Here is an 11,233-nt window from a genome sequence, read left to right on the forward strand (position 1 = left end):
TCTTAATCAGTAGTAACCTCCTCTCTAAATTCTTAAGTGAATCTCTAACTTTAGAGGAGCCGAAACCAATTTAGTGAGCTGTTTCGTTAAAAATGAAGGAGTATTGGAGGAAGTAGGGCAGTCAAAGATCTTGATAGAACATCAGGTGATCAACCTAGTTGACTGTGATTTGGGAGGGTGCCACTGAACTGCTCAAGGCTAAAGATAACTTCACATAAATGAAGTACTCCTAACCAAATCAATGAAGCATATTTCTTACATAGCATAAATATTCATCTACTCATCATGTAAAATAAAGACACAAGACATCAATTCCAACATAAAATCTTTAGTTCTTTTTTCAATTTATTGAAGGTAAAAATCAACTCTGGCTACAAGTAAATTAATTAATTTTATAAATGAATAAAATAAATAGGGGAATGATATCACATCACATGTAACTATAAATGATATGCATGTTGATGTTCTGAATCTACTTAGACCATCTAATTATGCTGAAGTCTACATCAAACTGTTAAGTTTACATCAGGTGAGTGAGAAAACTAGGAGAAATTTGCTGGCATTATAAGATTTGGAGATCAAAGTAACAGACTCCAAAATTCACAGTTCTTCAATTAAAAGGTAATAACCGCAATGCAAGATGAAATTCTCAACAAGTACATAGCACAACAATCTTCCAAAACAACTGAAAAATATTCATACATGACCAAAATTGACCTACGCTATTTAAGGTGTTACCAGAATGTTGAGCAGCAAATAGATGCTGACGAATTTATTGAGGACCTGTGGTTGAGATGTAAATGATACCGATCAAATGTCTGAAAATGCTCTGCATAATCACTTGCTCTCAGCATCATACAGATCTGTTCTGGGTATAGCCATTAGGGCGAAACATGGTAAGAATATATAAAATAACAGAGCACGGTCCTTGCAAGATTCTAAAATTAGTCCAAACGAGACAAAAATTCTGTTACAGCAACCTTATAATTTACATTAGCTTCCATTAATGTAATTAATAATCAATTCAATAGTTCTACAATTCAGAAAGGAAATGTAGCTTAGGAATTTTAAAAAAAACATGCAGGTGGAAAGCAAAATGCCATCCACCCATATATAATGTCATTTATTAGTTACAGTATGATATGATTATAAGGAATGATAACTTTCAAAATCCAAACTTAGAGTAGAACTACATCTTTATGAATCTCGGTAGCTTACACATGCCCTATTTACAGTCATAACTTCATAAGGGTCAGTTTGAGGCTCTAATTACAAAACTGTACATGCATAAACTGATTCCAAATTTCAACTCTTTCGATCTAATATCAAGGAAATGCAAATTCGTATGCATGCATGTGCGTGTAAAACAGAAAATGCCAAATTAGCAAATTATTTGTCTTGCATTAGGGCATCCCCTGTTTACAGATCTAATGGGCAGGTGTTGTCACCTCTAATACTCAAGATCCTTGACACCCAAACTGCTTTAAACTTTCCAATATTTCTCTCACTCATCACATCAGTATCAGAATGAAGATTCATCGATGTTGGAAATGACTATGCAACTAAAATCAGCAATGATTAGTTGCATCTAGTTAACAACAACAACAACCACCGAAGCCTTTTCTTACTAAGTGGGGTCGACTAAGGCTTTATTTGTGAGTTGGAATTTGGAGGGGAGTGAAGGGAAAATGGAGGCTTATGAGAAGTCCTTCCCTTGTTTGGAGGTTTTCAAAGGGGGAGGGGGGAAGGATTTGGGGAATTTCTGAAAAACCCTCCTTCAGTTATTTTGTTGAGTTCCTCCAAATTGGGTTTTTTATTTAGGAATTTTAAACTTCTAAACAATTGGAGGACTAACCCCCCTCCTCTCTTATCTCCCCCCCCACACCCCTAAACACTCCAAAACGAAGCCTAAATGAATTAAACAACGTTATAATGTTCTATCATAAATCATGTCTAGTGAAACATCATTGATCCATGTCATGAAGATTTGACAAGTATTTATTTGGCTTCCAACTGTCTAACACAGCTGTCATTTTTCTCCAGCTTTGGGGCTGGCTGTCTGGTGCAACTTAGGCCAGTGATCTGTTGTATCTAGTGGATATATTTGTGAAGAAAATCAATGAAGGATATGTAAGTTATGATTCTGAACCTCCTTACCAACCAATTTTGATATTAGATTCTGCTTAGGTCAAGTGGGTGAATCCAGTTTTACATACGAAAAGATCATCATACGCCAAAAATTAAGCATCTCCAAAACATTATGGTAAGGGAGCTTTTTATTTATAGTTTCAAGTGTTCACACTTCAACTAGATAAAATGAAGTCAGAGCCCTATCATGCTATTTCCCCTTCCCATATCTTCTCGCACAAACCAATAAAGCCAAAGTCAATAAGTATCACAAGACACTGAATCTTTAGAAGTATGTACAATCACAAAGAGTCCAACCTCCGGCGGCCTCAAACAAACAACCATCTCAACTAATAAAAGAAGCCAAGCTAAAACCCCAAAATGCAAAAAATTAGGGTTTGTAGTTCAACTAATAGCATTTAGGCTGCGTTTGGGTAAACAGCTTATTTAAGCACCTATTGCAATGAGGGCTTATCGTATAAGCGCTTATTCATAAGCTAATTTGATGAACTTATTGAAATAAGCTGAAATTATCGTAAGCATAAGCTCTAATTCATAACCTAATCTGAACCGGTTGTGAAAATAAGCTCAAAAAAATTTATAGGTAGATCATATGCTATTTACATATGCTGTATCAAACACTTGCATAAACACTTATGCTATCAGATAAGCTCAAATAATCTTTTCCAAAACGGGCGGCCTTACTCTATTAAACATGATACATCAATAACATCATCTACAAATAACCATTCTCAGATCTCAAAACCTATCAAGCATGAAAATGCAATATTTATATAAAGGATCATAATCAGAAGAGTGTAAAGAAAAGGATACACCAGATAGGAACCATGAGCAAATGCCCCAGCCAACACAGCAAAAAACAAACGATCCCTCACAACTGGTTTATGCCGCAACGCTATACGAACTGAAAATCAAAAGCAAAAATTGAAACACCCAAACAAAAATCAACAAATTGAAAGAGGGGGAAAATGGAGGGATTGAGAGAAGTAACTAACTTAGAGGAAGAACAGGGGCATATATGAGAGGAAGAAGGAACTTGATTGGGGCTCCGTTGTTCTTCTTCCTCACAACAGGTTCTCTGTAGCAGAAAGTGAGAGGGAAAATGGAGTTACGGAGATGAAGATGAAGGAAACAATTGAGGTGGGAGTAGTTGTGTGTTAGACTTACTGGTTGAAAGGATCGAAGGATTCTGACGGCGGCGCCATGGCGGAGTTGACGGCGGGTTTGGGATCTAAGCCGAGAGTGCTGTTGATCTGAGAAACCAGGCGGAATTTTCCCCGGTTTGAGAAGAACGTTGTTTTACAAGCAGTCGCTTGTATCTGAAAACATGTAAATATTAATATTAATATTTTTAAGGTATAAATATCATTTTTTTTTATCGAGTGGAGGGAGGGGGGGGAAGAAACATAGGATCTAGTTCGGTGTTACAATCATACACCAACTAGTATCACCAACTCAATCAAAAAGTAGAAAATTAGAAACCTTTGAGGAGGGAGAAGCATGGAGATGAATTCTTGGACTACCATTGTCACTATAATAAGCGAGAACATCGACAACTTTGTTGGTTTCCCTATAGTTACGGGTCACACGACAATAGTTCAATTGGTACATGAAAGTCTTTCACTAATAAATTAAGTGATGAAGAGGGTTGAAAGGCAAGCCACAACTGTTTAATAACTTAATGACAACCTTCAAATCACAAGAGAAGATGACTCTTTTCAAGCAGATGAGGATGGTTGTTTGTAGACCATAATATGCACCCCAAAGCTTTGCACAAGTAATGGTGTACTGCCATTGTCAACGTTGGCTGAAAAATAGATAAGTCAAATTTCTTGCGTGATCTCTAGCAAACCCTCCTGCAAAAATCTGGCCTAGATTTGAAATGGCGCTGTCATCATTGTTAATTTCTAGGATACCGAGAGCGGGAGGCATCCATCTTAAGCTTGTGAGACTGTGGTGATGACCTGGGGACTATAGGGAGTGAAACTCCAGCCAAGCCTCGTATTTTGTTCTTGCAAATCCTTGCAATCTAGAGGCTAGTATAGTCTTGTTTTGGAACATTTGCATATTTCTCCAATGCCACACATGCCAACAAGATACAGCAAGGAGAACTGCCCAAGGTACAAGACTTATAGTTAAGGTTTTTGTGTGTTTGATGTTAAATCTTATCTATTCCTTAAGGGAGAGCCTGAAGAGGCTCGTTGTAGAGAAGCAGGTAGGATACAAGCCCATATTTCACAACTGAAGTTGCAATCGCGCAAGACATGCAAGGTGTCTTCGCTGGGGTGAAAGCATATTGGACAAGAGGAATCACCAAATTCTCCAACGCATGACATTAGTGAGCAATTTGTCTTTAAGGACTAGTTAAAAAAAACTCTTGACCTTTTTGTGAACGCACAACTTCCACAATGATTTCCAAGTTGTCGAGGAGGGTGCCAACAATCAAAAACCTAATTTTATGTGAAGAATTAAACTTGAGGGATTCAAACGTTATCTCGTACATCCTACACCAAGCACGAAGCTAAAATCCTCGCACATGCACCACGCACGAAGCTTCATTCAGTAACTCCTTTATAGCCTCATTTGTCTAGTTTGCATACAACGCACTCAGTGAATGTGAAGAAGGAAATGGAAGAAATGAGAGAAGAAGAAATTGACAATAGATCGAAGAAGGAATGCGGAAGAGAACCCTTATTTCTCTCTACTCAATTTTTCTATAAAGTCATAATTTCTCTTGTGCTCCTCATGTGCAAAGTCTAAGTGACAATAAGTTGTGTAAATAGATAAGTTTCAAAGTGTTAAATTAGATTAAAAACTTCAAGCAGGAAAAGTGTATCACTACGTTTTTTTCGATACATCGAAAAACAGTGTATCATTACTTTCTGAACATATAAGTGAAACATAACGGCTAGAATAAAAAAAAGACAATTCTCTTTAGGAGTTAAAAATTAAGAAATTATTTTTTAGACTAAAAACATATTTAAGCCTAAATTATATTTAAATTATTTTTTGAAAATATTGATTCACAATTGAGATTATCTTTAAATGTCTCCATTAATGGTTAACAATATTAAGATGCCTAGTTTTTTTTTTTTTGTATATTTTATCATCAATATTTAACAATATTATGATACTTACGTATACCTAAGTAGTTTTTTTAATATAATAAAGTATAATTATCCATAAAAAAAGATAAAGTATAGTAAAAAAATTCAATCTACTCACTAGTATTTTTTGGATTGAATTTTTCTATAAGATAGTTTTTTTTTATAAGCTTCTATAATAGATAGATTTTTTTTTTTATAACCCGAAAATACTCATTAGTCTTTTTTGAAGCTAGATATCGCACACAGATAGAAGTTGTATTTGAAAAGGAAAAGCGAGGGAGCGCGTCAATCTTAAGCCGTGAAATTGCATTAATTTTTGGTGGCGTAAGATTGAGGCCAATATCTGTGCGTGAATTTTAAGTCCAATACCAAACTATATAAGGACCCATTAACCTCCCCTCCATTCATCAATCACTCTTCTTCTTCTGCTTCACATTATTCATGGTCTGTAACGCGTGCTTTCATTCTTTATTTTTCAATTCTATAGCATTTCCTCCATGTCTAACCTTCTTGCTTTTCTCTCCTAAGGCTCTCCCCCAGCAACAAGTTGTCGACTACCCCAGTTTCAAGCTCGTCATCGTCGGCGATGGAGGAACTGGTAATTAATAATGATCATGATCATGGAATCAATCAAACTCATCATCATGATGATTATGAATTTATGATTATAATTAACATGTTTAATTTTGTTGTCACAGGAAAAACCACTTTTGTCAAGAGACACCTAACTGGGGAATTTGAGAAGAAATATGAACGTAATAATATATTTATACATGCATCTCCAACAACCTCTCCTTTTTACTTTTTACCATGCCTATTTATTTATTATTAATTTATGGTTTATTTTATTTAAATTTGCAACAGCAACCATTGGTGTTGAGGTTCATCCCCTGGATTTCCACACAAATTGCGGAAAAATTCGATTTTACTGCTGGGACACTGCTGGCCAAGAAAAATTTGGTGGTCTCAGAGATGGTTATTAGTAAGTCCTAATCAAATTTCATATTCTTAATTTCATAGCTGTTATATGTTTTGATTATATGCCTCAAAGAAGCTTCCTGCATGTTTTTTTTTTTCAATCTTTTGTGTTATTGATGATGTCCTCATGAAAACTTGTGAATTGTGTGCAGTATTCATGGACAGTGTGCTATTATCATGTTTGATGTAACAGCGAGGTTGACATACAAGAATGTTCCTACTTGGCACAGAGATCTCTGCAGGTGAGTTCTGTAATTTGATTTACCACTTAATGATATCTTTTGCTGTTTTGTTACCTAATCATGTGACTCTTTCTTGTTATAATTGTAGGGTGTGTGAGAACATACCAATTGTTCTATGTGGAAACAAGGTTGATGTCAAGAACAGACAGGTTAAAGCAAAACAGGTCACATTCCACAGGAAGAAGAATCTGCAGTACTATGAGATCTCTGCAAAGAGTAACTACAATTTCGAGAAGCCTTTCTTATACCTTGCCAAGAAACTTGCAGGGTACGTAACAAATTAGGGAAAATAAATGCTTTGTTCTTTGTTTATTTGATTTTATATTGATATGCCAATGCCATGAGTGGAAGCAAATGATTGGTTTTTTTGATTGATCCAGGGATCCTGGTCTTCACTTTGTGGAGATGCCTGCTCTTGCTCCCCCAGATGTTGTCCTTGATCTAACTTCACAGCAAATGTAAGGGTCTTATGTGTTATTAAATTATGTGCTTTTAGCCATATTAGGCTATTCTGCATCAGTTTTTTTGGTTGATTTTAATCTGAATTTGTGTTATTTACAGGAATGAACAAGAACTTCTTATTGCGGCAAATCAGCCTCTTCCTGATGACGATGATGAGATATTTTAGAAGACTTCTGGGCTTTAAGAGTTCTCCTGAAAAATGTTCTTTATTTTTTTTCCTTCCTTTTTTTGATGAATTGTAATCTTGGGGGATTTCATCATACAGAAAACAGGAATTTAGTTAAGGTGTGGGTCTGTTTAGGCTTAGCACAGGCATATGCAGTGTTTTCTTAGTATAGTTCCAGCAGTTATGCTATCTTTAATGGTAATCAATTGAATTATCTTGTGTCATTGAACTTTTGAGTGATGCAATACAGAGTAGATATCTACATCTTTAATCATACCGTTTCACTTCTATAGTCTAGATATTGATAAATGAATCTGGGAATACCTTCATGACATTTATTTTTTCAGCAGAAATGTATGCTGAGCGATATATCTATAACTTACTAAAGCTCAAGCAAAGAGAAAGTTCACTTTTACTATTCATTTGGGAGAGCAAATCCCAACCATCCTTTTTTTCAATCCTACGGTCTACTCTATTTCCCTGTTCAACACTGTTCAATTGAGATTGCATTTTATTATTCTTTTCTTTGCACTACTCGTGGGCCATGTTATTGAAATATCATATTGGGCCTCTTTATGAAGTTGTATGCATGTCAAGCATTTAGCTCTAATTAATGAAGTATTGTATTAAGGTGTTTGTTAAAATGATTTTTTTTTACTGCTACCTATTGTTACAATGTGAAATTCATGTATGAATTTAAAAAACTAAGTACTCTCTGTTCCTATTTATAATAACCAAATAAAAAGTGTATTTGGTCCTTTTTATAAAAATCAACTTAGGGTTTGTGAAGAATTAATTATTTTTAGACAGAAATACTCTTATTTAATTAAATTTCTCTCTCTTTCCACTTGCTATAGCATTAATGATGCATATAAATTAAGAGTAATGAGTGGAGGGTAACTTTGGAAAGTTCATATAAATTGAGAACAAATTTAATGCAATTATCTAAATTAACTAAATTTCTTAAAGGGTGTGAAGTGGTTGCTGGATTCTTATATTAAGGAACGAAGGGAGTAGCTGTTAAAAGTATTTTTAGGGAGTCCCAAGATTTTATAAGACATAGCTATTAAAAGTATTTTTAGGGAGTCCCAAGATTTTAATAAAGATTTTATAAGACATCTAAAGAGATTCAAGTGACATAAATAAATTGATAAAATTTCAGTACACTTTTAATTATTCTTTTTCATACATACAGTTAATTATATTTTACAAAAAAATTGATTTAAATTGAATGCTTAGATTAATAGTTTATTTTAATTTATTGCGTAAAGTGAAATTTGATTTTAATTTTGCTTTGATTAAATTTTATCTCTTTTAATTATTTCTTTTTAACACATACAATTTGTACACGTAATTAGAAAGGACAAATAATGGAGCATACTTCCCGTGCATCGCGCGGGTCGGGCTCAATCCTAGTATAGCCTATTCTGAGCACCTCACATCTAAAAATAAATCCCAATTTATGTATTTTTCCTGTTCCCTTAATTTGAATGAAACTTGATGGAGAGGAAAGATAAATTTTGAAATGAAAAATGCTAGACATGACTTATAACACAAGAAACGCATGAATAATCACTTTTCATACTACACTATAGTATGTCTGGTTTTCTAGTGGAAAATCACATAATCACTTACGGAAAAAAAATGCAGTGGTCTGATATAGATTATGCAGTAGCAATGTCGTGCAAGAAATAAATAAGGTTATGCAAGTCCTAAGACACACTTCGCTATTATGCTTAAAGCTGGTGTCTTGTGAGCTTCTGAACTGATATTGACAACTTGGGCTAAAAGTTATCCTTTTGGTCCTATAGTTGATATTGAGCTTCGAGGTAGCTTCGTCTGCTAAAGCATGCGACACGCTCAAGGATCATGTCATGTATGCTTCAAATATTTTATTGATTAGGTCAGACACGCATGACCCCATAAACGAAACATGTGGTTACGTGGTTAGGGGCAGTTTGCGCATTAGCCTAGGATTTCTAATGCATATATGGTCCAATTACCATAAGCTGTGTCCATATTCACTTTTTAAATACAAAAAATGAGTTCTGAATTGAGTCTCGTTCTTAGCCTGGTCTCCCCTAGTTCACTTTGTGAACAAATAGTTTTGGGAGTTAGGGTGTTTTGAATTGTCTCACCACCAATTCAAGCATACAAGTCACCGTGATTTTAATTGGTTAGTAAAATATTCATTCGTCTTCTGTACAAGTTCATATAGCACTCCTTTTGGATGGTTAGTCGGGTAATAGTGAAATGAACTTGAAACCCTTTGAACTAGTGTTATTTGTTCAGACTAAAATATCAAATTTTGTCTAATGTTTATTTAATATTTAACTTATAAAATTTTAAAATTATTTTATATTACATTACATCATAAACCCCAAATTTTAAAGTTAAGGTTTTTTTATTGGTGCATCGGAAAGATAAATTACACTCTTCAGTGATTGATCTTTGGACCCCCACCCAACCCATATATATCCCCTTACTCTTACCACTTGAACTATCATTCGGAATAAAATTAAGGTTTTTATAACTCAAGTGGTAGGAGCTGGGGGACATATAGGTTGGGTAAGGGGAGGTCCAGGGGTTGATTCCTAGCAGGTGCAACTTATCTTTCCGATGTAAAAAAAAAAATCAAATTTACTTAGTTTTAAAATCAGAGCACTTCATTAATTCAAAATAATTCAGGAGAACAAAAGTGCAATGATCCTTTTTATTTTCATTATTTTGGTCATTTCTGGTCTAATTGTTATGGGTTATCTCGCATTACTTTTTTTTTGTTGGTCAAAATCTCGCATTACGTTATGGTGCAACACTTGAATGGACCAACCATTTGGGCCTGTATCTTGTAAAGAGATGTGCTGGGCTAATTAATCATTGATCTACAATTAAATTGGTCATCCAACTCAATTCGAAATTCGATTAAAATAAAAGAACTCAATTTCAAATGTTTTGGTTTACGTAAATGTTTGATGAATCCAAGTGGTGCAGACATTTAGAGTGAGATGAGAGATAAATATTATATGCGAAATATGAGTTGATGTGATAGGAAGAGATACATAGAGTGAAAAAATTATAATGTATGAAGTGCTATTATTGTTGGTAGTTTATGAATTGTGAGGATTTTTAATTTATTTTACACTCTTCCCTACCGGTGATCAAAAGCATAAAAAGCCTACAAATATAATATTTGAAGACTATTTGTATATTTGTAAACACGGATAAAAAATGTTACCAAAACACTTCAAATATAAAATAAATGACAAACTTTCTATAAATTGAGGTAAATGTCTGTTTACGTTACACTTAATTTTTATCTAACCAACCACTAATTCATCATTTTGATCCTTAAACTCATCACGAAAACACATTAATTCTCATTTATAAAAAGAGTTTTGTCAAATTTTTTTTATCTTGAAATGCATGTTAAATTTATGTCACATCGATAGGAACTTGTAGTCTAGTACCCATTTTAACACATAGAGTGATTTGAATGAATTTTGAGATTAACTTTTAGGGATTGATATATAAAGTTTAATATCAGATTTTAGGGACCAATATGAATTTGAGCTTATAATATTTTGAACTAATATGAATTGGTTATTCTAAATATGTTCTTAAGGATCAAATTGACCAATATATTACGCTTTCAATTAGTACTTTTTAATGGATTTACTCACATCTCTTATCAGCTGATACTTAGAGGGATTAGCTACCATATAAAATAAAAATAAAAAAGTAAGAAAAAAGTGATTTATCTTAGCCAAAGAGGAGCAGCAAAGAGTTTCTTATGTCTGAAATGGAACCAACACGCATCTATCTGTTGGCTGTTGCAGTACGCAACTTAGAACATTCCCTTTGTAGGATACTAAGATCATTCACTTGGTTTGGAAGGGGTAAAAAGTTCTTTAGTTTTTATTGACTTGATGGCTTTGATCTTTTGGATCAACCTTTTTTTGGGGGGTATATATGGCAACGCTTAATATCTGTCACATGTTGCTAAAACCACCCTTCTTACCGGTTAGAACTAACTTCTCAGAATTCTGATGCCATGAATTACTACACTGACAGTTAATTGCGGTCCAGGGTTTGGAACATTTCATTTTTCTATCATCAAGTTTCAGCCAGTT

General features: G+C 34.2%; 2 protein-coding genes across 4 annotated transcripts; one reads left to right on the forward strand and one right to left on the reverse strand.

The window, feature by feature from the left end:
- Positions 1-534: 534 nt before the first annotated feature.
- On the reverse strand, positions 535-3,782 carry LOC130714831 (uncharacterized). 2 transcript variants are annotated; one of them, XM_057564790.1, is made up of 5 exons: positions 3,631-3,782; positions 3,316-3,467; positions 3,144-3,226; positions 2,962-3,052; positions 535-868 (listed from the first exon to the last, which is right to left on the reverse strand). In XM_057564790.1, exons 1-5 carry the CDS (start codon positions 3,757-3,759, stop codon positions 838-840), a joined length of 486 nt encoding a protein of 161 aa, XP_057420773.1. In that variant the 5' UTR covers positions 3,760-3,782; the 3' UTR covers positions 535-837. The 2 variants fall into 2 exon arrangements, with proteins under 2 accessions (XP_057420773.1, XP_057420774.1); XM_057564791.1 differs by lacking the exon at positions 535-868 and adding an exon at positions 875-2,091.
- Positions 3,783-5,623: 1,841 nt separating this feature from the next.
- LOC130711704 (GTP-binding nuclear protein Ran-A1-like) lies at positions 5,624-7,327 on the forward strand. 2 transcript variants are annotated; one of them, XM_057561419.1, is made up of 8 exons: positions 5,624-5,699; positions 5,784-5,853; positions 5,954-6,010; positions 6,120-6,237; positions 6,386-6,475; positions 6,564-6,743; positions 6,856-6,933; positions 7,037-7,327. In XM_057561419.1, the coding sequence occupies exons 1-8, from the start codon at positions 5,697-5,699 to the stop codon at positions 7,101-7,103; spliced, it is 663 nt and encodes a 220-aa protein (XP_057417402.1). In that variant the 5' UTR covers positions 5,624-5,696; the 3' UTR covers positions 7,104-7,327. The 2 variants fall into 2 exon arrangements, with proteins under 2 accessions (XP_057417402.1, XP_057417401.1); XM_057561418.1 differs by having other exon boundaries at positions 5,697-5,853.
- Positions 7,328-11,233: the final 3,906 nt, after the last annotated feature.

The sequence above is a fragment of the Lotus japonicus genome, chromosome 4, assembly GCF_012489685.1.
Source record: "Lotus japonicus ecotype B-129 chromosome 4, LjGifu_v1.2".
Taxonomy (NCBI): Eukaryota; Viridiplantae; Streptophyta; class Magnoliopsida; order Fabales; family Fabaceae; genus Lotus; species Lotus japonicus.

Coding starts and splice junctions, on each gene's coding strand:
- LOC130714831 (XM_057564790.1), bottom strand. CDS start 3,759: ATGTACCAATTGAACTATTGTCGTGTGACCCGTAACTATAGGGAAACC. Junction 3,227..3,315: donor TCCTTCGATCCTTTCAACCA/GTAAGTCTAACA, acceptor TTTCTGCTACAG/AGAACCTGTTGTGAGGAAGA. Junction 3,053..3,143: donor TGCCCCTGTTCTTCCTCTAA/GTTAGTTACTTC, acceptor TTTGATTTTCAG/TTCGTATAGCGTTGCGGCAT.
- LOC130711704 (XM_057561418.1), top strand. CDS start 5,697: ATGGTCTGTAACGCGTGCTTTCATTCTTTATTTTTCAATTCTATAGCA. Junction 6,011..6,119: donor ATTTGAGAAGAAATATGAAC/GTAATAATATAT, acceptor AATTTGCAACAG/CAACCATTGGTGTTGAGGTT. Junction 6,744..6,855: donor CTTGCCAAGAAACTTGCAGG/GTACGTAACAAA, acceptor TGATTGATCCAG/GGATCCTGGTCTTCACTTTG.